Genomic DNA, 27,091 nt, shown 5'->3' with positions numbered 1-27,091 from the left:
ATGCTAATGCCAAGAAACATTTTTCGGGTTGTAACTGGCACTCCCACAAGCTATGGCATTTTTACCTGCAGCAGAATGACACTCAATTGTGAAATTATTTCCTGCCATTAGAAACATCAAAGCAATTAATCTTCATTACAGATGAAAATGAAGCTATTTCTAAAAAGCTAGTTGGAAACACATTGGTACCAACAGGAAAAAGGTGTATTATTTGTGTTCTCAGCAGATATCGAGGTGTATTGTACATGCTTTGATCTCAACTTGCTATGTGAACGCATAGAACTTTACAAAAGTAGTTTTTAATGAAAAGCAAAACAGCACCCTGGAAGATTCTTTAATAAGGTACACTTGACTTATGAAGCTGAAGAAGGCCTCGGCTTCTTCAACTTTTACTCAAGTTCTAATCTAAAATTTTGAGATGAAGTCCCAGCCATTTGAATGCAGCAGCAAGCTAACACTGACTGTAGCAGGACCAGAATTTCACCCTCAGTTTAAAAAGCTGCTTTCCAGAATGCCCCAAGTCCTGTGTAGATGCCAGAACTGGAATAACAATATCTGAAAGACAGATCTCCTGTCTGAAGTTTTGTATATTAAGTCAGCCTCCTCCTCTCCACACAGACACTTTCATAGAAGTCTCTATCCTGATCTTCACTTGATCTGAACTATAAATCTTTATGTAGATAGATGAATATACATAAACCATAAATGAAGATATCTGATGTTTATATACATGGCTAACAGAAAGTATCAAAACCATATAATCATCTTTTTTAAAACAAGGAGGCTTTTGTTCTTGTGATTGTCTTTGCACAGCTGTGAGTTTTATAGTACCGTGCCAATGAATGCACTCATTGCACTTTTATTTTACTCTGAAAAGGTAAATTGGGAGCATTAAGCTCCCAATAAGTATGTAAAAGTGGCAAAACCACAGGTAAAGTGTTACTGAAAGCTGCAGCCCTGCCAGTCATTTCATTTTAAACATGACTCTTTTAAAAATAACTTCTGCAGTAAAAGCTGTAACTCCTGGATGTAATATGAGCTATTGCTAATGTCATTCCCATGAATTGCTTACAGAGTGTTGAACTGTTAGATGTCTGACAAGTCCATATATCTCCCATACTGTATATATGAATGTTTTTGCCTCTAAACCATATGTTCTTTTTTTTTTTTCTCTTATTACTCCTCTGTATTCTTCAAATGCACGTGGTTTGGTGATATAGTTTATTTGAACAGGAACTATAGCAGACAGAATTATTCTTTTGCTGAAATGTATCCTTTTTCATACATCTCAGCATCATTATTAAAGTGATTGGCTCTTACGGCATTAAGTTTAGTCTGCTGCTGCCACAATTATGCTTTTGAAAACTCCTGAGTGCACTCTGTGATTTTCAGTAGTCCAGATGTCATTAGAGCAACATGCAGGTAGTCTTCGAAGTCCAGTAACACTGTCTACACTTCGGTCTGGCTTGTGTGAACTTCTCCCTCCCTCCTTCTTGGCCTAGAGTAGCAGTTCTGGGAAAAAACAAATAGCTGTCCTCATGGAAAGTTTTACTTAATCTGGCCTGGTGCCTGCCCCTAGACCCTCCTCACTTCAAATGATGATTGAAAGTGTACATGCTACTGTGATAAAACATGCTGAGTTGTTAACATTTGGGACTTTGGTTGTGTGTGATGAGTAAGGGAGGACTGAAGTAATTTGTTAGTGTCGGATTTCTGGTAGACTCACAAGTCTGGATTTGAGGGGTGCCTTGTTACAAGAAACCACACATCTCTGGACTAGGGATGAAGTTTTGCTGTTCTTAGCGAGTTTAAGTGAATTAAGTCTCCTTAGAGGCTCACCAAAAGGAAGTCCCCAAAGGAGTAGGTGATCAGACTAGGTATCACTTCCTGATTCCTCCAGTCATGGGTGTGTGGGTGCCCTCTGAGCAGATCTGACTGCCTATAATTGCAGTACCTTTGCAGTCTACCAATGAACTGTTTTCTTCTATCACCAGCACTTAGATATCCAGGAGCGTCCTTGATTCTTGGGCTTTCAAGAAAGTGTCCAGCTTCTTCAGGGAAGTCCTGAGTGCCTCCACCTTCATTCAGTGATTGCAGACATTTAAGGAGGCACAGAAGTTGGGACCGGGAGGGTGGCAAAATGATGGGAAAGCTGTAGAAATCAATAGGCCATGCTTTGCATTGTTTTGATATCCCAGAGTATTTTTAGTGCACAAAGCCCAGCCAGCCTCTGCTTGATGTGCATCTGCCTGCACGCCTTCCCATTAAGTGTTTCATGTTGTTAAGTATTCAAATGATGAAGCATTACACTGCCTCTGTTTAACTGAATGCCAGCTTCACACTGTGGCCCTGGTAGTCACTGTGCGGTTAACTGGGGAAAAAAATGCCCCCACTTCCGTGTCTGTTTCATTCTCCTGTTTCAATCATAATGGCTGTTGGCATTGATGTTTCAAATGGTCAAGGTTTCGTGGGTTATTTTCTCTAAGTTTTCCTTGGCGATCAGGGGAGAAGAAGTTGCTGTATCTGAGCCTTTGTAACATTTACATCTGCTTTTAAGCCTGGAGGAGTGCCAAGGAAAATATGTGTCTTGCAGAAGCACAAGCTTCTTGAGAAAGCTTTGTTCCAATGCGATTCATTTTAGGAATATGTTGTTTGTTTGAAACATTTCTGCTGAGCTGTGCAGTGTTGGTTCGCCAGGTGTGGCTGTGTGGCTCATGGATGGCCTCTGTGCTCTCATGTCCTGAATCCCTCCTGGCAAAACACTGCTGGGGAAGTTGCTTCATAAAATCCCCCTTCTACGTGGAGAATATCATAAAGACCTCTGCTGCAACTAGAAGACTTGGGCTGAAGCAACTCTCTTACTTAGCCCAGAAAACATATACGTGTCAGAGGAAGTGCTCTCATGAGCAAACTCGCTGACTTCACGTACAGTGCTCTTGGCTGAGTGTTAGCAAGCTGTAACGTTGCTAGACTGCAAAGTGGCAGAGGGCCTGCCTCTGCTCCCACTTAAGTCAATAACACTGTTCCCTTTGGGTTTATTGGGAACAGGACCAGGCATATGGCTGGTAGTTAAAATGCATAATAGCTGCATTCATTGCAATCTGGTTGCAGATAGACATGCATAGAAGGAGATTTTTTCTACGAGATTCACGTACAGCACAGTCAATTGTGCCATCTGCATCTGCTGGACAACTATGGGCTTGTAGCTTGACCATCACTGTCGAGAGTGGACTGTTTGATAACCCGGCTCCTGAACTTTTCTCCTCTCTGTGGAGCTAGTGCTGATTGCATCCAAAGAGGGATCATACTTTCCACATGAGGCTTATCACCGGGCAGGGAGGAAGCTTATGGAAAAAAACAGACCCTCAAAATGTTCCCCTTCTCCTCCTCCATAACTGAGAAGGCCTGCAAAGTCTAAATGTTGAAAATACTTGGAAACTATTGGTAAGTACGAAATAATGAAACTGTGGACCTATTCCTTGTTGACCAGCCTGGTTGGGTTTGTCTGCAAACCAGAAAGCTGGCCCAGCCCTGTTCTACTGGCTTGGCTTGGTTGGTTGGCCTTCTACATTTTCCATATTTTCAAGCCTACTGCAAGACAAGTATCAGGAAGTTTGATGGTCCTGAAAGCATATAAAAAAATCCCGGACTGTATTGACACTAAGCACATGAATATGTGCATTTGAACGGTCTTGGGAAGCAATTATACAGTCCACAGTTAGTGGATTAAATTCTTTCGTCTTCATGTAGTTATGACTTGTGTTTCCAAGCAGTGTATGTAGAAGAACATTCCTCTCTTCTTGCCTTTGCCCAAGAATTATTTTTTTCTACTTAGTTTTAGGCTTCTGCATGCATTTGGGAATGCAGAAGACAAGATTTACTTTTCATGTCTCTGCTGTCCATATTTTTCTTTATGTTAGCTTTCTGTGGGAGCCAAGGCTAAAGATTTATTCCATTTCATACCTGTTGTGATATCTTTGTGGTTGCAAGATAGATATTGCAATAGGTATAACTAACCAATTTTGAAACCCTGGGAGTAGCAGTCAGCTTTTTCTAGTGCTTCAGGAAAATACGTATTACATTGCCATCTTGTGAATAAAATCTTGTGCAAACTACTTAAGAAGTAGGAAAAAAGCCATTTGGGGTCACAGGTGAAGTCTCCAAAAATGCAAAATTGGAAAATATTTATTTAAACTTTCATTTCTATCCTGTGTATGCAAATCCATAAGCACGTAATGTATGTGTGCACATATATGATGGGCTTCTCTGAAAGTAATGCCTCCTATTTTATTAGGTAGGCCCACGATGTCAGAGGCAGATGGTGGTGGTATGGCAGTAGAGGTTGAACCTTCCCACCAACATTCCATTACATTTTGTTGCCATGTGACAGATGGCAGCAGAGAGGCAGTCTGACAAAATGGTGTCTGACATGGAAGTGTGTATGAAGCAAATATATGTCATTGAATTTCTCCATGTGGAAAAAATTGCACCCATGGGCATTCATCAATGCTTGCTGAATGTTTCTGGAGACCAAACAGTGGGCATGAGCACAGTGAGGTGGTGGGTGGTGCATTTCAGCAGTGGTGACAGTGGCAGTGGGTCACCTCCGCAGGTGCAGATTTTTATGAGTGCAGCATCCAGGTTCTGTTGAAAATGCATAGCTCATGGTGGCGGCTATGTTGAAAAAGCATTTTGTAGGTGAGAGTTTGTTCTATCAAATAGTGTTATTGTGCTTCCTTTATCTGTTGCAGTTTCCATGGAAATAAGTAGGAGCAATTACTTTTGGAGTAACGTACATGCGTATTTAATGGGATGTAAGACTTAGTATGCTAATTATTTTGCCTGTTTTGAGGTGTGTTGGCTGAGAGGCGGTTCTACTCCTGCAGGTGTCTCTTAAGTAAAACTTCTTAGAAACATGAGGTCAAGAGGAGAAGCCCATTCTGTGGGACTTCCGTTGTGCTCAGTTTCTGAACTGAAATGCCCTTTGCAGCTCTGAAATCCGGCTTCATGCTGTTGCATGCTTCTGAGCTGCAGTTGTCACTGTTGCTGAATGATTTTCAGTCATTTAAGTGTTTGTTATCCAGCTATTCTTTTTGGAAAACTGAAGCAACTGAGTAAGATGAACTCCTCTCTCTTTTAGCTGGCTTTTTTCCAGTCCTAGCTGTGTTCCACCACATTCCAGGCTGTACTTGGACTCAGCTAGTTCCTTGAGGGCTTTCACCTCAGTGCATCTGCATAAGCCTTAAGAACTTGTCCAGGTAGCTTCTCCTTGTAGTGGTATGTCTTTGGGTTAGTGGTACTCGGAGTCTCAAATGTGGTAAACTAAAGTGCTAACGATGAACCAGCTGTGCTGAAGTTGAGGAATAAGTTTCGCTGGAAGGACACAGTAATGTGAAAGCATCTTTTGTATCCCAGGCTGGATGTGGCTCTGGGCAGCCTGGTCTAGTGGTTGGCGACCCTGCACACAGCAGAGGGGTTGAAACTCGATGATCTTTGAGGTCCTTTTCAACCCAGGCCATTCTATGATTCTATGAACAAAGGCAATGCTTATATATTTACATGGGGAACATGCTGAAAAAGGGGAAGCTTTCTCATGACGCTGTGGAATGGTTAGCACACATTTGAAAGTTTCAGACTTAGAGTCTGTCTGTGAAACTACTTGGTGACATAACTAGAACAAAAGAACGCTTGAGAAAAAGAGAAATGAGAGGAAACTTAAATACAGCCTCCTCATTCAAGAAAAAAAATAGAGAAGAGATGAATTTTGGAAGAAGAGGGGAAAGGTGAGTGTGGGTGTGAGAGAAGTTTGTCTAAAACCGAAATAGTAGAAATGAGTAGTAATAGCCCAGGATTTGATTGCCATGTGGAAGTATATTCAAAGAATGCTCCATTTTGCCCCAAAATAATTTACCTGTAGAGAAAAATGAAAGGAGATGATGAAATAAGCATTAACCTTAAGCAGGTTAGATGAGACCTAAAAAAAACTTTCATGAGCTATTGCTCACTGTTATACTAAGGATAAGCATGTATCATCTTTGCCGTGGTCCTGCTAAATATGTGTAATGGGGACTAATAATTCTACAATAATAGTAAAGGTGCATTTTTTAAAAACAGATGAACTTGCCTGTTTGATCTGTTTGGGGGAAGCATGTATTCGTTACTGCTTAATTTAGAAGCAGCAGTCTGATGTCGATATTGATCTGCAGTGAGGTTACTGCACTGCACAGGGGCAGGAGGTTGTGGTGGCACAGCTCCACTGGGGCAGCATTTCCACGGGAGTTATCTGTGTGCTTTATTGCCAGGGAGACAGCTTCAGAATTATCACTGAATGGAGAGAGCTTCTGCAGGAAGCCCACAAATCCACAAAAATATGGTAAAAAATAAGGGGATGGTGAGTACTCTTTGAGTAAATGCAGTCACATCACCTGAATTCAGTATGAATCTTTTATATTAAGACTTCTTTTACAATATAACAGGGTGTTCTTTAAAAATCAGGGAAAAATTAGAGAAAGGATTTTTCATTGTCTCTTTCCCAATAGAAATTATGCAGAGAAAATAATATTGCTAAAAGGAGTAGAAGTGATTGGCCTTTGACAAGGCAGAGAAGGATTTTTAAAAGTTCGATTTCAAGGTTATATGATTGAAGAATAAAACAGGAAATCCCCTTACTTTGCAACTTTAGAGAGATGGCATTAAAATATAGTCAGGATGTGATCCAAATGCTATGAAAAAATTTTCCATCAACTTTGATGGATGTTCTAAAACAGGATGTGTTAAATCATGGGAAATAATAGCAGAGTCGCGAGTAAATTAACAGAAGATTCAAAACATGTTATGAATCACTGCATTAAAGAATCAATTAGAGTCAACTAGTGAAATAAAGGCAAAGAAGTAGCAAAAAAAACCCCAAAAACTTGGAACTAGAAAAAATTGAAACGTCTGCTGAAGTATCCAGAGCTATGTTTAATATTAACTTGGGAAAAACACCTGGACTGAATGGTGTCTCATCAAAAATTTCCAAGTGTTTCCAGACCAAAATCACTCATATACTTTAAAAAGTTATAATAATCTACTCACCTAAAAGAGAAAACCCCTCTCTCATCTCATCCCTACCACTGGGTTTCATTATGGGGAGCATCACCATTTTAAAGCAGAGCAGCAACCAAATGCAACTGTTGATGCAGAAGTTTTCTGTTGATTATTAAGATCTTGTGTCTGAGGTCTCTATCCTTCTGCCTGCTGCGAAATGTACCTTCTGCCCCTGTGATCTAGTTTACCGCAACAGGGCCTGCCCTTGTAAAACAGATTAGGTAGTAGGATAGATTATATTATTATAAAGCACTCAACTCAAAATAGAGTATGAAAAGTAAATGGACTTTTGATATAGCTGCAGGATTCCCCTTTAAGAAAACTTCAAATGGATGGGCCATTTCTTTGGTTGTTAGGTGAATATTCAGGAAAATGTCTGCTTTTGAAATTTGAAACAGAAACTTATTCTCTTGTATTTTAGTCAGGAAGGTGGTAGAGACAAGGTTGCCTGTATCTAATCCTGGGAGCAGTGACCTTAATTTCCACTCAGCTAGGTAGACATCACCAGCCATATACATGTTTCGGTGGCTAAATCTATGGTTTCCCCAATGAAGAAATCCAAATTTCTGCAGCAGTCAATGTAATTTTTGTGCTGTCAGTTAAGAGCTCGTTTCAGGGAGCAGCTGACAGATTCACATGACTTCAAATGAGGTTGTATCATGCTTTCTGTTGTGCATGGTCCCCTGAGCAATGTTGGTCACTGCCTCCCTGTTCCTCTTTTCTGAATTCTCAGCGTTCAGAAAGTTCTTCAAAGACATTAAATTCTAAATGAAAAGCTCTTTTTGAGGAGAAGTGCCTCGACAAGTAAAAAACCCCACACCTTAAATGACTGCAAGAATTATTTAAATCATCTAAGTATGAATATCTCTCAGAAAATGGAAAAGATGTCTGGATTGCACATTGCTGCTGCAAAATGAAAATCTTAGTGTGGGAAAACTTTCAGTTATTCTTGACAGAGGCAACTACAGTAAATCAGCATTTATTCATTGAGATGCAGTGCATCTGCACTGATTTCTACCTGTTCATAACTAGAACTTATTTAAGAATGAATGTTCTAGCTGCAGAGATGGTTCTCCCAGCTACATCCTTACTTGAGATTACTTCACTTTTAAGTACAAGCAGACATTTCTGTGTAGCTTTTTTCTTTCCTTTGCAGACGTGTATTTGCTTCTCATATGCCAGTGGAAATCACTAAAGGAAATTAATTTGTATGAATGGATTTCATAAGTTTCATGGTATACCTATAATGAATTCCTGGTTTGTAGAATAAAAAAAGTATGACTTTTCCAAAAGATTTTAATATTTGGCTATGATCAGTTGCATAAAATGAACCGTTCTTTCCTATGTGTCTAAAGTCCAAGTTGCATTACTTGAAGCTGTGTTGTTTTTTCCAGTCTCATGTCAGTAAATAATTGTAATGCTGCTCTTGAGTCTGTCTCAGACCTTCACTGTGGTTGCCCTATTTTGAACAAAAGCTGAAAATCATGACAGATTGATCTCTTTCTGTGACCTGATCTAGTCTAATCTAGTTTATTAATCCTATTTGCAAATTCCTTAACAAGTTTGCCATTAATATACTATTGTATAAGCATATGTATTATAGCATAGCCATAACAGTTTTTAAAGCAGAATTGGGCAGTACCTCATCATTTCTAAGTTCTTGTACTTCGGTTGAAATGCAAATTCACTTTCTTGTATGGTTGACTGTGTTTCTTTGGTAAAATAGATTTATTTGGTTTTTAATAGAAGTAGGTTTTATGAGTTTAGGCTAGAAAGAGTTGTCTAGTCTGTCTAAACTTCTCCACTTTGTGTAATTCTAGTTGTTACTAACTGAACATGAACCAGAGATGATTTGTGTTTTAAGGAGCCTCGTGTAGGGAAGGGAAGAACTATGTAACAGAACATTGTCTTATTTTAACAAATAAAAATTGGCAGCTGAACTATGTACTCAAGCTAAGCAAGTGAAGAAATATTTTTAGGCCTAGAGACATGATTTAGAACCTGCAGGGCTCTATGATCAAAGTGCATGAGCTTGCATATGCATTAAAGCCAACACAGTGAAGTAAATACAGAAAAGTTGTCTTCTTGTGAATCAGTACTTCTTGAGAATCAGAAGTAAGTCTCCTGACATCAGAAATTGCATGTGATTCAAAATTCCTGCAAAAAGAAGAGAACTGATCTACTTTCCTTTTTTGCATATTGACATGAAAACATTTATTTCATGTAGATGGACAGTAGGACTGGATGATCTTGGAGGTCTTTTCCAACCTTGGTGATTCTATGATTGAAGTGATGGTTAAGGGATAATCAGCAAAATGGCACATTTCATTGCAGTGTGTGATTCTTTCCTGCCAAGCCATCAGGCCTGTACCTTATATTTCTGTAGACCTACTTCACACGTCTGCTTATGTTTAGTAAGGACTTGATGCAAAGACAATTCAATCAGTAGTAATTCTTCTGTGCTTTTTGGATCAAATTCCTATTTGCAGACAAGATAACCTATCATTTAATGTTCTTTAAAAAGTCCTATGTAGAAAAAAAAAGAACAAAAGAAACCATATACATGAAAAACTCTGAGTCAAAATGTAAGGGCCCCAAAGTTGTTGCAAACACAAGTTATAGTTTACAGAGCAATGATAAAAGACTTTTTACATTAAAATGTAAAAGTTAACAGTGATAAAATAATCTGAAATGCTATCTGTATCGTTATGTGGTGTGACTGACTTGCAGAGGTTTCAGGAACCCTCACTGAGCTCCTCTGGTTATTTGGGTGTGCTAATATTTGAAGCAATGTTTGTGTTGGTTACATGGCCTAAGCTGAAGGGATCTCAGGGAGAGCTGTGCTCTCACACTAAACAGGGTGTAATATAGGGTATATTTGGGGTGAGTGCACCACACCTGTTTCTGTCCCCCTTTATACCAGTAGGAAAGAGAAATTTATCTCCTGGAGTAGTCAGTTACTAAGCAGTTGTTTCACAACAATATCTGGCAAATAATTTAAAAGTTCTGCCCCAACTTTGGCTGTGTAGCTGAGGCCAGGAGTCCTGTTTTCATCTGTGCATTGTAAAACAGGTCAACTTGTGCTATTATGGAGGTCTCTTGAGTTGCTGTGCTCATTTGTGCTGCAGTCCATCATGAAAGAATGACAACACTGCACCATGCATTCTCTGTGTAAAACTGGATAATTTCAACCATTTTCCATTTTCTGTAATGTTTGTCTCTGATGTGGGGGTTTTCTTTATGTGTGCAAGGCTTTCTATTGCAGCTATCCATAGATAGCCATGACAAAGAGAAAGCATGAAAGCTTCTAGCACAGGACATTCATCCTGGCTTATCTGGCCCTCGGAGACATTAGCTAATCGAGGCCCGATACTCCATACAATAGGACAAGTGCTGTAAAGCTACCTCTGTTATCCCGGTAAACATGGAGACTTATCATTCCCATGACCATTTTACAGGGATTGTTTTGTTCTGACAACAACAACCACAGCCTACAGTACTATCGACTCTTAACAATGAATCTGATGCTGGCTGTGCATGTTATCAGCTCCCTAATAACTGTCTCTTTTTTTTTTTTTCTTTCCCACCCCATTTGTGAGAATTTGTCCCCTGGAGCACTTCTCTATCAGGCCCATGCAGCTGCTGTTATTTTAGATATGGCAGGAAGTAGGTACCGGAAAACAGCAAGAGCTCACAGCCCTCAGAAAAATCTAGAAATTCCTCTGATTTACCCAAGGCTCTGGCTCCAATCAAAGCCAGTTACAGAAATAAATAAATAAATAAACAGGCGGGGAGTGCAGGAAGAAGACCCAAGCAGCCAGCTGTGCCTGGGCTGCATGTGCCAGAACTGGGTGTCTCAGCTATCGCTTTCTGTGGGGTGCTGGGGAGGGAGGAGTCCCTCGTGCAGCCCACCGGGAGCACAGCCTGCACAGGGCTGCAGCGGGCACATGGGCAGCACCCGCCTTCACTGCTGGAGCAACCTCTTGCTCCCAAGGTGCTGTGTGCAAGCTGTAAGCTCGGCCACCCCTTTGTTCCCCGGCTCGTGTCCCGTGTGCACATACCGTGGAGTGGTTTCCTCTTTGTCTGCTGCTTCCATAAATGCTTTTAGCAGTGCATAGGAAGGGGTGCCAGCCAAAGGGACTGATGAAATGTTACTGGAGTAAGAACCTGACATCACCACTACTATTATTATTATTACAGGTACTATCATTATTATAATTGTAAAGCTCAGATAGGATAATTCTTAGCTGCTAGGCAAGGACGGCTGCTAGGCTAGCCACTTTGAATACCTTCACTTTTCCATCAGGCTAACTTCGGACATGACTTCCAAATGAAAAAAAAAAAGAAATTATAAGGAAAAAACACCTCCTAACCTTTCCGTTCAGCAAGGGGCTTAAAAAAATGACCACCAGTACCACCACCACCCCACACACAGTGGCACACGCAGAGAAAACATTACCTTCACAACTGATTTTAATAAAGAAATCTTCTCTGACACAGCAGATAAGGAGGAATATTTCTGCCCACAGACATCTCACACCATTAGCAACGTAGTTAACATCTGTAAATGTTTTAGGGAAAGAAATTACACTTTGAGACATTTCTTTTTTAATTACAGTCTCCAGATGAAATTTGTTAGAGCAGGGAAATGTATCCCATAGCGACTGATGTCAATAGCAAGCAGACCCTAAAGCCAGCCAGGATTGGGAAAGCCATGCTGTTTGCTGCTCTTGGCACTGCTCCCTGCTTTCACAATGTCAAACTTAGAACTGCCTTTATTTGCACTTTCCTTTTTTTTTTTTTCCACAGTAGCTGTTGCCAGCAAGCTGTAAACTACTGTATATCACTCAGATTTAAGAACCTAAACTTTAAAACAAATTAAACTCTTGTTGACATTGTAATAAAAATCAGAATAGAATTGAACAGCTCAGTAAAACTGCACTTCTATTACTTTATGGATTTAAGATTGTTTTCTAGGATTCCCAGACTCCCAATACAGCAAAGTTATTTCCTCTTGGCAGATGGCTGGAAAGAAAATATCACTGAATGGATGAAATTATGTGGCAGACACTAGGTTGTAGCCTGAAGGGAGGAAATGGTGTCTCCCCAGTACCTGTAAATATTTGCTCTGTGTCTTGACCAGAGAAGCCTTTCATCCGTGCTTTGGAAAAAAAAAAAAAGTATTTATTTTGTGAGTTTTTAAGAAAACAGAATTTTAGTTGGTCAAACTCCAGTTTCTAACCAGATGCTTATGTGGCAAACTCAGCTCCGACCCACCCTTCAGAAGCTTGTCCAAATGCAGGTAAATGCATGCAGCCTCAGAGTGCTCCCCGTCACTAGCCTCCAGTTATCTTTTATCTCCCTACTTAGCAGTTAATGTTAGGTATTCTTTCTGTGTTTTTTTTTTCCTATTCTGTAGAATGGAAACAGAGGTTTCCATCCGATTTAATGCCAGGTTTCCATTCTTTATAATGTTTCCTCTCAAAACAGTTTGGAATGAAAGTATTTCAGAAATGTGTGTAGATGGAAGCTACTGGAGATAATCATTTGCTTCATGTAACTGTTTTACAAAAGGTGTGGTGCACTGGCTGCTGTGCAGAGAGAACAGCAATCAGCTTGCGCAGCCTTTCATCCAAACCTTTGTTGCAGTTAACTTTTTTTCTTTCATTACATCAGTTAAATGCCCTTTACTGTGCTAGGGCATCAGCCTCAGCCCAGAGATGGAAGCATGACCTGAGCAGCCTCAGAATCTTGCAGGGTCCTATCACAGTGTTGTGTCTGAAGGCTCAGCCAAATATTACACATCTGCAGGCTCACAGCTGAGTGCTGAGGTCCTCTCCAGTGGTGAGCACTGAGCTCAGCACAGGTTTTGTGGCACGAATCAAGCTGCAAGGGGGAAGAGTTTCTCCTTCCCTGGGAATGCACCTGTGATTCTTCCTGGACTCCTGCAGCCATGCCTGGTGTTGTCTGTTGACCTTGCTCCATCAATCCATTCTGAAGAGCCATTCTGCAGCTTAACACTGTGTGTGAGAGAGAGGAGAAGAAAATATGTTTTTCCATATTTGCAGCTCTGTCACACTGGGACCATGTGTAAATAAGAGCATTCTTCCATCTGCTCTAATTTAAGCTGCTTGCTACAGGCAGCTTTAGCTTCCAAGGAGTATGAGAGTCCAGCAGCTGCCTCAGTGTGGTGGTATTCATAGCTGTGTCTCCTGTGCTGGGCAGAACACCTCATAACACCTTGCTGGTGGTTACCTGCTGCAGCTCAGCAACGTCTAGGTCTGCCCTTGGCCCTGCTTGCATCAAAGGGTCTCAAGTGTAGATCCATGGAGTCAACTGTTGGCTCAAACCCCCCCAGAGAAACTGGAAAATGATGGGAATTTATCAAGAAAAAGGTCTTCTCCTAGTGTAGTTAGTGAGGTGTAAAACTGACACATCTTGGTCTTAAAAATGTCAGCCCCACCCAGCCTTCCTCTCCCATCAGCAGAGTGTGGCTGCTTGGTGAGTCACATCACATCCATCATTTTATCTTCTTGTGCAAAAAGCCCTGTCAGCTTGGGGTTATTGAACAAAGCTCAGCCTCTGTAGCAGGCTGGGTGGGAATGTGACCCAGTCTGGGCTCATGACATTTCCCATTGACCCCAAAGAAGCTCACAGGAACATCACTGAGTATATAAACTGTAGCACCCTAGCATTGTCCCTGCATTGGTACCCACTTTGCTAAAAAGTAAAAATAATAATCTTGACGTTGGTCTTTCATCTTCACATTGATCTTTTCTGTTCTGCATCCATTTTGAGGTTTGCTGATGAAAAGGGTTATAAAGGAAAAAGGTGCTGATGATGGTGATGATAATAGGGCAAGTAGGGTCCAGTTCCTGAAAAACCCAACACCCTCCTTACTCAGAATCAGACCAGATATACTCTGTTGTATCTTTTAACCTGTCTCCAGGACGTTTCCAGTGTTGAGGCCCAGTGCTACTCCCATTGACTGATGCCCATCAGACTTGGAGGTTGATTCAGCGGAAAAAGAGCTGACTCTTTCAGCAATTCTGTGCTGTGGAAAGAAAAGGGTGCTCAGCAAGTGCTCGTGCATGACTCCAAGTTGTCATTCTTCCCTCCAGTTATTATTTCTTTGCTATTATTTGGACATGAGCTGGGGATACTTTTTTGCAAACAGTAGTGCAAAGTGGCTTATTTTGGAAGATTCCAAATGATCACAAGGGGCCACGGTGTTATTCCATAAAGTCAATTAAAGAGCATATGTGCACATCCCATTTATTTGATTTAGAACTAATGAAAGTTTCAGTAATGTGCAATTACAAGAAACTTAATGACTCCTTTATATTGAATGCAACTTTTCTGGCACCTAATACGCTTTGATGAATTGCTCATGTGCGGTTTTGGAAATGCTTCTATAAAGATTTATAATTGTATAATCAATATGGAAATTCAGTCTTTTTTGGCTTTTTTAAACTCTGAAATCAGAGTTCAGATTCTGGAGCCTCTCTCGCTCCCCATTTTCCTACTGTACCTCCAGATTTTTTTTCTAAAGCTAATCTGTCATTCTTTCTAAATTCAGAGAAATCCCTTCCTAGTGAAACCTAGAAATAAAAATCAGTTCTTTTTTTAACATAACTGTCCTCAGCTGTCTTTGTAGCACTGAGGTAGAAGATTCCTTGATAAGCTCTATAAACCAGACTGAAAGTACCTTTCTCAGTGCATAATCTAGATGTAAAACGGAAATGCTAGAAATGATAAATTGATCCAGAAATGACGAGCAAAATGTCTCCAAGTGCCTGAGTATGTCAGCAGCCTCATTTTTTTTTCTCAAGCTGAGTGTGCTTAGGAGGAGCCAGGCAACTCAGAGCAGCATGTTCCAGGGCCAGCACCGAGGGCTGATCTGTGCATGTTGAAGGCCCCCACCCTGTAGGGAAGGAGGTTCGCTGGAAGACAATTCCTGTGCCAGGCTCAGGGCTTCACAGCATGGTCCTGACCTGCTGCCCCCTCTCCATTTGCTGCCTGCCAGCCTTTGGGACCACCAGGTGGATTCAGCCTTGTTCTTCCAGCCCTGGTGTGCTGTGATGGCCTTGAGTCTTGAGTGCTGCCCTCAGCTCAGTTGTCTGCCCGTTGGGGGGTACCATCATGGGATGGGATCAGAAATATGAGAGTAAAAAGAAAAGGAAGTTTCCTTTTGCTGTGTTTGGGCTTTGACAAATGCTGCCTGAGATGACTGGAGGCTAAGAACAGGCAAATGAAGAATTGCTTTAAATTTCTGTCGATTTTGAATACGCTGTTGTCATGCTTCAGGGCATGATTCGTAAGTTTTGAGCACCAGCATCTAACAGTATTATTTTACTGTTGGGTACTAAACTGGAAAGTAACGCTGATCATGACGATGAGTTTGTATTATTGTGTTTCACACAAGAGGGGCAAATTTCTGTTGTTTCTAGCAAAACAGTGTCTGCTCTTCCTTACTTCTTCCTCTCTCATACCCACAAAGCTTCCAGCAATACTGACCTCAGGTTTTGGCTGCCTTAGGTAGTATTTGCATAGTTCTTCTGTCGTGTGGAAATTTTGCGTAAAATGTAAAACATGTCTGTTTTGTTTCCCTTACAGATGCTCTTAGGAACGTAAACACATAATTTTGGTTAAAATGTGGGCTGTTGCCCAGCCCTTGCTTCATGCGTGCGTGTATGTGTGTGTCAAATGTGGCTTGTACCATAGCAGGGCTAGTCCTGCAGACCCTGCACAGCCCAAACCCCGGCAGCTCCAGACTACGATAGCCTCAGTGAGAGCTGCTGTAAAATTTCCTGTAGACTCAGATTCTTTGGTTTAAATGCTAAACAGTGAGCCATGCCATAAAAACAAGATAAGGTTTAGACCCCACTGTTCTGAGAATCACTGCATCTCTGCTGGTTCCTGTGTTAGTTACCAGCAGCCAGGGATTCAGCCCTAAGTGTGTGCAGAACAGGAAGTGCAGGACATTGGTGGGGTTGCTTAAGGGAGGGATGAACAATCCAAACCCAGTGTGTGGTGTGATGAGACCCATTTAGTCTGGGCACCTAGTCAAAAGCCACAGTCAAAATACTGCCACACAGTGCTGTCACCACACTGCAGTGAGGATCCTTTCCCATTACCCCTCCACAGAACAGTAGCCAGGGGAGATTTTGCATTGTTTGGAGATAATGAGATAAATAAGGCAAAGGACAGAGCAGGTAGGAAAGTGGCTCCATGTTATTGGCTGTTAAGCACAACAATGCCCTTCATCCTGTCAAGCCTACATTCATATGGGAGGATCGTGTTTTATAAAAAACCTGCTACTTGCTGTCACTCACTTGCTCCACTGTCCCATTCTCAGTCTCCAAAAATAGCATGCCCTGTGGTGGTAGTTTATTACGATTAAACAGATAAAAATAAGTTTAAGGTTTTAACACATCCAGGACACCTGAGATAATACAAGATCTGACTTCTTATGGAACATGTGAAGTTATATTTTCCATAGCTTCACAGGACTTGTTTAGTTTCGGTTTTAATTCAGTAAGCTTTAATACGATCTGTAGTTTTGCATGTCAAACTGGCATCTCGGGAATTTGTCTCTCTCCTTTCTGAAATTTTCTTTAATTCATAGTATAATAGTAGATTTGAAAATGGAAATTCTCTAAGACAACTCTTTTTTTCAATGACTTAAGTAATAAGTCTGTATTCTCTGTTGCAGCTTTTGTGTGTCAGAAGAGCTGCTTATTAGTAGAGGGAAAGCAGGGACCCTGATAAAAAGTAGGATTTTACTCATGTGATGTGGATTCTTTAGTGAGTCTGAATTCCTCTTAAGTGATGCTAATATTTGGCATTTTGTCTGAAATAAGGGGCTTATAAAAGCACAGAAGCCTGACGGAGCAAGGTGTGTCATCGTTTGTCAAAAATCTGAGGGCAGTAATTGAAGACATCAAAGTGAATGTCATACTATGCTACAGGTACAGTGACAGCATGTTCAGAGCTGTGCCTAACGGAGAGGAAAACATGGTTCTTTCTCCACGATACTTGTGGCCAATGAACTGTTGAAGGCAATGGAAGCTCAAAGCATTGAGGGGTATGTCTGCACTATGCAAAGCAGTACATGAAGATATCACTGGCCTAGGAGCCTCTGTAGTTGTAAGGCTTGACTAACACTAATAGGTTCTGTTGAAAGGGGCAAAAATGAGACAGTTTTGATATTGCACTGCTCCTCTTTTCTGAAGATTGTTCAAATGTGACACATAGATGCAGTCTGACCAGAGCCAGGCCATGGAGTTCAAACACGGCACTGCATTGATTGCTTAATTCTGCCCATTTGAGCAACGTGGAGTATTATTCACAGAGGCTTTTCACACATGTATCTTGAAAGATGCAGCTGGTATTATTTGTATTTTCCATGAGAAGTGCACCAGTCAGAGCAGAGCAGGTTGCTTTTTGTTCCTTTTTGGTGAGAAAGCATTACTGCCTCTGAACCGTTGCTTCAGTTCTGCCCCATCACGGAGACAGTGGTCTATAGTGATCACAGGTGGGCAAGAAGTAACAAGGAAAGGTTGGTCTGCCAGTTGTGGAGGTGCCTTGGCTGTTTCCATCAATGAGAAACTAAAATGGGTAGATAGTAATAGGACAAGGGGGAATGGTTTTAAACTAAAGGAAGGGAGGTTTAGATTAGACATCGGGCGTAAGTTTTCTACTGAGAGTAGTGGGTTGCCCAGAGAGGTTGTGGGTGCCCTGTCCCTGGAGGTGTTAAAGGCCGGCTTGGATGGGGCCCTGGGCTGTCTGATCTAGTACTTGATCTAGCAGTTGGCAACCCTGCCTGCGACAGGGGCATTGTAACTTGATGATCCTTGAGGTCCCTTCCAACCAAAGTCATTCTGTGGTTCTATGAAAACTCATCCTGAATGAAGAGGGCCTTCAAAGCACTGAGTGTACACCATTGCTATCTATGCAGGAACAAGCAGATGTGCAGGTACTGTTAATCACAAGGTGTCTGTTGTGCTCCAAATGTTTCAGTGCCATTAGGCTTCACCTTTATCACACTGCATAAAGAAGAATGCAGTGGAGAACAGCAGAAGCTCTCCCAATGAATACGAGCCCTCAAGCCTTTCCTCTGGAAGCCTCCACTGGACTTCCTTCTTCTCCCAGTGACCTGACAGTCTCTGGCTGAGTCCTGTGCAGTACAGGCAGGAGGCAGACACAACGACGACAGTGCCTGTGGCTTGCAGCAAGGCCGGCAATGTGAAACATTCACGCCTGTGCAGTGCTGCACACCCATGGGAGCAGAGTCATTCTGGTTGTGTCTTCACACAGGACTGTATTAACAATATCAGTCTGTGTCTCCTTTTGTAGCGGACAAAAGAAGACCCCAGGACTCCATTTAGTTTGTCGTATTGTGTCCCAATCATTAATTTATACTTGTGCAATGATGTCATTGAAAAAAAAATGCTTCTTGCCCAAAGCAAAGTACGCTGTGCATTTACTTATTTATTTTGAATGCAAGCAAAGTGTGCTGTTGAAAAGGAGTGCAACAGTTAAGTACAGCCCTCAGCACCATTACGCATACTCATTGTCCAAACCTTTCTGGAACGCTGTGGAAGTGGATTGAAGTCAACAAAAAGATGCTCATTGACTTCAGAATCTTTGGTGTGTGATGTGTGAACAGACTGAGGCTCATGCTGACCAGACGCTGGAGCCTTAATTAAGAAAGGAGAGAAAGATAATGGGTGAAAGTGGAAGATATATATTAGCATCAGAGTTTCTCTTCCAGAATTCTCTCAAGATTACTTAAAAGGTGGCTTCTTTTTTTTTTCGATGAAAACGTCTGTGAATAGAGAGCACTTTTGTATTTCAGACAGTTAGCAAAGGACCTGCTTCTTGTTTAAATTAAATTAGGCTTTAATTTGCCTGGAAAGATGGGAGCTGCAGGAAGGTCAGACTGGAGCATAGACAACTCCTCAGGACAGTGCAGTAGAGGCCTGTGCTGCTGCACTGTCTTCCAAAGCGTGGGAGAGGAATACCTGTGCTTATCCACTCTCTGATGTTTGCCTGGTAGATATATTTCCATGTAAGAATATTGATAGCTTAATAGTGCAGAAGCTCAAGAGTGCAGCCAGAGGGATTATCACTGTTAGCAACGTGGACAGAGATAGGATGTGTTTTCAGAGTGCCAGCATTCCCTCCCAAAATTGTAGGTACATTTCTTTACAGTTGTGGTTTCGATCATGTCTCTCAGATTACCTTTCATTTTCTTTTCAGGCTCTTGGGAACATTTTCCTTTAGGAGTATTAAATGACACATGGCTAAGTCTTCCAGACTCTCATCTTTGTATACCCCCGAAGAGCTCACCAGTTGTAGCTTCTCTCCACTTCTTGCCCCTCTGACCTTGTAACTTCTTTGTTTTCAGTGGGATTAATATCTGAGCTGGAAGACAGAACTGGGTCTCAAAGGAACAATTATTTTATTAAAAATATTCAGTTTCCTTGAAGTTCACATCTATATGTGGAATCTGGATTTATTCAGATATATGTGGTTGCCCTGTTTAGTGCAGGAACTGTTGCATCGGTAAGGCACTGATTTTGCTAATTAGTGAAGCAAAAATTTCCATTGCAAGGGCATTTTAAAGAAAAAGGCAAGAAAAAAATCCTCCCTATTAAACTAAAATGTGGTGTAACAGCTCACCACATCCTGTTACTGTGGCATCTGCTGTTTAGAAAAGGAAAGGTTCCGCTTTCAGACGCCTTGACAGGTAAAGAGGTCACATGTTACCTGCATTTCTCAGCACTATTACTTCTTGAGTTTGTATCAGTGGAAAAGCTGAACATGGTGATGGAAAATATCAGTTGAGGGAAGGCATTGTGGGGAACTGTAGGTTTTAGCGACAAAAGCAACAATGCCTGTCGCCTCCCCTGAGAGTAATGCTGAGGGTTATGAATACTCTGTTTATGTTTTTAAAATGAGTGTAAAAACTTTGCCACCTTTTTTTGAAAAATGTTACACTCGTTGAAAAACACAACTACTCTTGGAATGGTACTACAGATACGAATGTACGCAAGCAGCTGCTGAATCAAAGACCAGCATTTGCTTTAGAAAGGAAATTCAAACCCAGGCCAAAATGTTGCTTGCACTGAATGCAGTGTTCTGTGTCTCACACACAATCCTGTTACAGTAATAGGTTTGTAAGCCAAACGTAGATCATTTCAAGGCAGCTGACTCCCTTTGATTTTTTTAATAAATATTTTGTTAGTAGTGTGGGAGCAAAGAGAAAAATATAAATTATTTTCTCTGCATCAACAGTATACTTTACCTTTCTTAGTTCTTGGTCCTACAGGACCAAACAGCACCCTGAGGATACTACAGGGAAAGGAAGTGATGGATGGCAAAGGCAGTGCTGAACAGGAAGCAACCAGCTTGTTCACATGGCATATGAACGATACTATCAAGAAGCAAACTTAAAACAAGAGGAAGTACTTTTTCCATCAACACATCCTTCAACTGGAACCCACTGAACCCATTGCTGCAGGAAACCATGAAGGCCAGAAAGAGGTTTGGAAGACTATTAGAGAATTTCATGGAAGAAAGCCCGTCTAAGTTCCAAAGAAACAGGGACACAGAGCTTCTCTTGCTCCTGAAGCCCTCCAGCAGTCAGGAGGTGTAAGGGTGTTAGAGAAAGCATCGCTGGACACATGCCTGGTTCCCGTGCTCTTTCCTGAAGAACTGACTTCTGGCTGTTGTCAGATAAAGGCCAGATGGACATACAGGATGTTTCAAAAAATCAATCTTTCAGTAGCAGAATTTCCAGATAAAACATTTCCCTTAACATCCAGCAGGGTTAATAAAATTTGGAGTATAAAAGAAGTAAATTTTCCAGAAATTCAAAATTAAAAAAATGTTGAAGACACTTCTATCTTGAAGCTGAAACTATTTGAGGAATGTAACCCAAATGTTCATGTAATTTTGACTAAACTGCATTTTCAGCCCAACTTCTGTCTGTCGGATCTGGGGTAAGAGTGGAGTATGTTCATGGGAGTGCTGGAGGAGGCAGGTTTCATCACTCAAGCTGAGCCCAGCAAGCCTCACCCAATTCACACCCCACATGTGCCCGCTGCCTGCTCTGTAGGCTCCCCGCCTCTGAAGGGATTTCCTTCCAGCTTCAGGTGCCTTGGTGGGCAGTGTGGGGAAGCCCGCTCTAGGCACACTTCCCCTTTCAGCTCTTGTGTTTAGCACTCTCTGTGAGCAGTCTGCCTCTACAGTATCAGCTGCTTTGCTGTGTTACCTGTTCCCTCACTTGGGGCTTGCACCTTGTCACCATCTCTGTGACTTTGTTTCCACTTTGTTGTTGGGAATTTTTGCATCTTAAGCACAACAGTGGTAAAGGGGAAGAAACAGCTGTGACCTGTGTCTGAGCCCTGCTCTCTGTGAGCCAATGTGGATGAAGCTGATGTTGAGTGTGCTCATAGCTAATTTGACTCTCTGAGATTTGGTGGCAGTGGCTACACTTCAGTTCAACACTGACATTTTGTAGTGACTGCTGCTGAAAAGTTGTCAGATGTTGTTATGTGAGAACATCAAACTTGACTGTTACTCATCAAGACAGCAGAAAATCACCTGTTATAAAGTATATAATAAAAATAAGCGATAAAGCCAAAGATCCAATCTGTATCCTGTTGGAATCAATGACCAAATTACAAGTTGGTGACAGGTTTATCTGGCTGCTGAGAGCTGGAGGGAGCGTGAGTAATGGACCAAGGCAGGTGGGCTCCCAGATGAAAAGTCATGTCACCTCAAGAGTAAGTCATGTCTCCCACAGGGCTTGAGTGACAGTTCATCTGAGGGCACTTAGCAGGGCTGGAAAGGCCACCTCTAAGGGCCTAAGCTGGTTTTGGTGATGTACTTTTAGCTCTTAGGTGCTAGTGTCACCGAGTTGCTTCCAAAATACTTTCTCTAAACACTTCAACAGGGAGAATCTTGTGCTGTTAGGCTGGGGGATATTATATGTGAGAATTTTATTGAATCGAGAGCACCTCAGCTTATGTCCAAGCATTTAGCCTGAGATTTGAGATACCTGAGTGCCAACGCTGTCTGTGGTGGTGATCACCTGTTTCTCCACTTCCCTCTCCTCACAGTAGTGATACTTACTTTCACATGATGATTGCCCTGAAACTTGGAAATCAGAAACTTGATGTGAAGTTAGCAAAAATGTAATAATGACTGACCCAAATGAGGATTTGTTTTCATTGCCACACTCAGCACAAAGATAGCACTGTGAGTTTTGCTTCATACCCAAAGAATCTATCTTTACAAAAGCATCACGGAAGAATCATCCCACAGAAAATGTGCACTGTTTGTGTTCCAGGTAGAGATTCAGTTTAGGAAGCTGTCCAACACCTTGCAGCACATAAATGGGGTAGCATTTTTTGCTGTGTTTGGATGGCAGGGCAGTCTTTGTCACAGGGAACGTCTCGTTGCTTAAATTTGTTTCCCCTGTTCAGCAATACTAAAGATAAATTCTACAACACTCTCATGAACTGCTTTGTCTTTACATCTCATTTCCATGCTGCTCTTAGTCTGCTGCCATAAATATGTAGTTAGTTACAAATGCAACTGATATTTCCTTTCTTAAGTATGGCTATTGGCAGAAGCAGTTGCATTGGCCAGGACCTGTGACACTAATCCTGATGGATTCATGTGCTAAAATTACAAAATAGGCAATAGGTCTGCAGGAAAAAAAAGAATATATATATATATATATATATATAAATATATAAAATAAAAACCAACCAGTTGTTTCAGGAAGTTGGTTTTAGGCAAACTTAATCTTTTCCAGTAAACACGTGGAATTATCTAGATGGCTGTGAACAGCAGCCCACAGGCAAAGGAAAACTTGGGCTTTTCCGTGGCACTTCCACGACATGAACATGTGTTTCCCACTCCCGGCATCTCTCACTCAGAAGCGGTGATAGCATTGCTGATGGCATTTTGTCTATCTTCATGTAAATCAGGTGGTGGCAGTCACGGCAGGGAGGTGGGGTGGAAATAAGAGGGATGTTGTGTAGTCCACTGTAGATGGCCTTTGCCAGGTTCTGTCATTTCCTGTCCATCTGCCAAAAATCACAAGCTGATAAATGGAAATAATGTGAGTGTGGGAAACTGTATTGCTCGATGATCTTTGGGGGAGAGAGAAAAGAATGAAAGAAAACTTCTGAATAAAGAAAACATCACTTTATCAGCAGAGATGCAGTCTGACTGTCTGATGCTGTGATAGTAGGCTTTGTTTAATCTCTTCTCTAACTCTTGCCAAGGGTTTTAATGTGCTTGCTCCTCCTACCTGTCTGTGCAGTTGGGAGCAAAGACTGTATTTCCATGTGTGCTGGGCACTGTGAAAGGAGTTCATGTATATATACGTGTTACCAGCTATGGGGAATGGGTGAGCACACGTGAGTTTCTTTTCTCTCTTTTTTTTTAATGCCAGCCTACAGTGGAAAAAAATCAGCATGTGAAATCGTATTCTACCTAGTCATTGCTGCTCAAATGCCCTGTTCAGTTGGCAGTTCTGTGTCATTAGCACATACAATGACATACATTCCAAAGGGCTCTTATGATTCTGTGATTTCCTGTGGTTCTCTTTATTTTTCAGAGCCAATTCTAGAGGAAATGTAAGTGATTGAAAATGTTAAATATGTTTGATGCAATCAAGGATCTAGGATGCTGCTGTTCTTGTGACGTCTGGTGTTACCCTGTATTTTGCATGTTAATAACCTCGGTTAATCTTGCTGTTTTGCACTGTGACCAGCCTTTACTAGTTATTTCATGATGTTTTGCTTAATGTTCAGAGCTGCACTGAAACTATCAAGTGGATGCAAGTTTGCAGGGCAGTTCTGAAGAGACACTCCTGCAGCAGTGTGATGCTAATCGAGTCATTTTTTCCTTTTTTCTTTCTTTACAGTAAATGAAATTATAAGGAATGACCTTTCCAGTACCAATGTCCATTCATAGCTTTCCGTACGGGCCTACTATGAAATCCACACACTTTTGACTTAGCTGGCATGTCAGCTCGAGTGCAGAGATTCTGAAAAAACTGCAGATGTTAACCTGGTAGCACTCTGATCTTCCACGTTACTGAATAATCTTCAGGAACTGAAGATTTACCTCTTGCTTACAAAGAAGTAGTTCCTCAACTTCAACTGATGAAATAGCTTTAAAGAATATCATCTCAAAAGAAAGAGGAGGGAGTATACTCCAAGACGGCGCGTTTCATGGGGCAAAACTAGAAAACTCAGCAAACTCTTGAGTGCTTCTTCCCAGTGCTGATCTTTTTGGCATGGCTCCACTGGAATAGAGCCCTGGAAGTGCCTTATTTTACCAGGTTGTGGCATCAGGGCATTTTAAATAAGCTTTGAATTTGCTACCATTAAAAGTGTTGGTAGGTATAGAAACTATAGAGCTTGCATTCTGGAGAGTGACATTGTAAAGATGCTTAAGACTGTGCAGCAAAGTAGGGAGTGAAATCCCTATCCAGCAAGATGTGGTTATGAATTCCAGAATTTCTTTGCATTTTCATTGTTGTAATGTATAGCCTATTGCCTTATTCTCGGTGCATTTCAAATTCTCTTCATTTGTCATCATCTCAGCTTTCTTTAGCATATTGTCTTTATGTGCTAATGAATCATAGGATTGTTAGTAGTAGCATGTTAAGATTTTAATTTTAATCTAGCTTCAGTCGTAGCACAAGTGAGTTGAATAGCACAAAATAAAAAAGGTTGATGGACAAAAAATTGAAATCTATCTATTACATGATAGATGAATGTGTATGCATGTACATACATACTAGTATATATGCATATATTTATATATGACAAATAATATAGATGATTGCCTGGTGAGGGCACTGAGTTTAGCAATAATTTCAATTTCTGATAATGCATTTCAGATCCACAACAAATATTTCCGCTTCTTCTTTTGAGGGCTTGTTGAACCTAAAGCAGGTATGCATTTTCTTTCCTCATGCAGTTAAGCAAGCACTTTACATAGGCAAGAAGGATGCATACAAAATACTTGTTATATACCAAATGGCAAATTATGAGTTAAAGTAACTGTAAATACCAGTATAGAAGAGTGTAAAATATTTGTTCAGTTATAATATTATTATTCCGCAGAAGCCTTATAATTCTCTGCTACATGTATGAAAAAGAATATTACCAAAAAACCACAAGGGTTTAATACGCAGCGCTGTATAGTGTGTTTTCAGATTAGCTAATATTTCTGAAGCTACAGATAGGCATGTAGTGTAGCCTTCAACATTGTATTTTTTACAATCAACTGCTTATTATATAAATAGCAACAACCTATTATTTCCTATAACCAAAAAATAAAAATAAATAAAATAGCATGACTTAAATTAAAAGTGTTTAACATGAATATTGTGCCTTAGGAATCTGTGCCCCCTTCTGGAACTAGGCCTGAACTGCACCTCCGTGCTGAGGTGACTCATTAACCATAACACGATAAAGATTGAACAGGTTTCACAAAAAGGTGAAACCCTACTAAGCATTTAAAAACATTATTCTGCATAGTTCTGTCTTACTTTCTTTATTAAAAAAAATGAAAGCCATATTTGTCATATTTGCACATTACTGTGAAGACATGAGAATATAATATGGCTATATGTACATAATATGCTGTTATTGGTCCTTATAGTCTGTTATTGCTCACCTGTTTAATCCCACTTATTTACCCTGTATTTACCATTGTAGACGTTGCATGAAACATTTCTTATAGGCTGCCATATGCAAAGTATAAAGCTTGACAGACATCAGCTTGACTTGTAGCTAGAAAATAGATCCAATAAAGCAAAATGTTTTGCTGGAAGCTAGTCTTAGAGTGGTTCATTTTACATTATCTTGACACGTCTTCCTTTCTCATATAAAATCTGAATTTTTACATTATATACATATATATAAACATATATCTCCATCTCTTCTATTTGAAGCTGTTTGCATCCTTCTGCATCCTGCTAATATAACCGTCTTAGTATGGAAGAAAAGTCTCTTGTCAACAGACTCTTCTTTATTCTCCCCTGCATTTAAAGACATTGCTGCCAAGGAAAGAAATTGATGTATGATACAATTATCAGATTTTATTATCTCAGTATTTCAAAAATGTCAACAAAGTGTGCATGGAGGAATCTCTGGTTACGCCAAAGCATTTTTTTTTTTCACGTGCATAAATACCGTGGGTGAGGCTTTTTTGGTACAGGATGACACACGCCAACACATCCTCCACCATGTTTGCATTTCAGCAATAATTTTAGCAAGGTTTTCAATTGTATGGTTTGAATATGTTGCATCTCCTTCACCCTTATTTTTATTTTCTTCTTTAACCTATATATATATATAAAAAAGAAAAAAAAAAAACTGTTACCCTTAAGCCTGGAAAATGGAAGATTATGCATCTCTTGTATATGTATTCATAAAATAAAATGAAAGCAAAAATATTTCCTGTATGAGACTATCTTGTTTTCAAACATGTGTTATGGTTGTTGATATCAATTTATGAAAACAGTTTTCATTGATGCCTTTTGAAAACAAAGCAAAACCAAAAAGCCACAATGCTTTGAATATAAGCACAGCCCTTACAGTTATGTTCAAAAAGACATTTGCCATAGGTAATTCTGACTTTAAAAAGAGCACTCTGGATGAATTTTAAGTGGTAAAACAAGCTACCGTATGCAGCAAAATACTTGTATCTGTGTAGACTGCTTGTACAGCATTTTTTTTTTTGCTCTCCCTTGAACTATTTCTGAAATGTGTGGGTTGCTAAGGGTAGGCTTTGGATCTGCGTTCTTCAATGCAGCACATTCAAGAGACATTTTGGTTAGGCTGGAGGGAGGGCTGCTCACAGACAGGTAGAGAAGGATGACTTGCTTTGAGGTGCATGTGACCAGTGTGATGTGTGACACTCCCTGAATTCCCTTCCACACCACGAGAGAAGGCACAAA

General features: G+C 40.7%; 1 protein-coding gene across 5 annotated transcripts in view; it reads left to right on the top strand.

Moving 5' to 3' along the window:
* NFATC1 (nuclear factor of activated T-cells 1) overlaps positions 1-26,587 on the top strand; it is a 116,269-nt gene extending 89,682 nt beyond the window's left edge. For all 5 annotated transcript variants that reach the window (XM_021386527.1, XM_021386524.1, XM_021386522.1 and 2 more), the window contains one exon: positions 24,041-26,587. In XM_021386527.1, coding sequence (XP_021242202.1) covers positions 24,041-24,090 — 50 coding nt within the window. In that variant the 3' untranslated portion in view covers positions 24,091-26,587. The remainder of the gene's footprint in view (positions 1-24,040) is intronic.

This window comes from Numida meleagris, chromosome 2 (genome assembly GCF_002078875.1).
Source record: "Numida meleagris isolate 19003 breed g44 Domestic line chromosome 2, NumMel1.0, whole genome shotgun sequence".
In the NCBI taxonomy this organism is placed as follows: domain Eukaryota; kingdom Metazoa; phylum Chordata; class Aves; order Galliformes; family Numididae; genus Numida; species Numida meleagris.
Note: the sequence above shows the minus strand (reverse complement) of the source record. Positions and strands in the feature narration are given on the sequence as shown.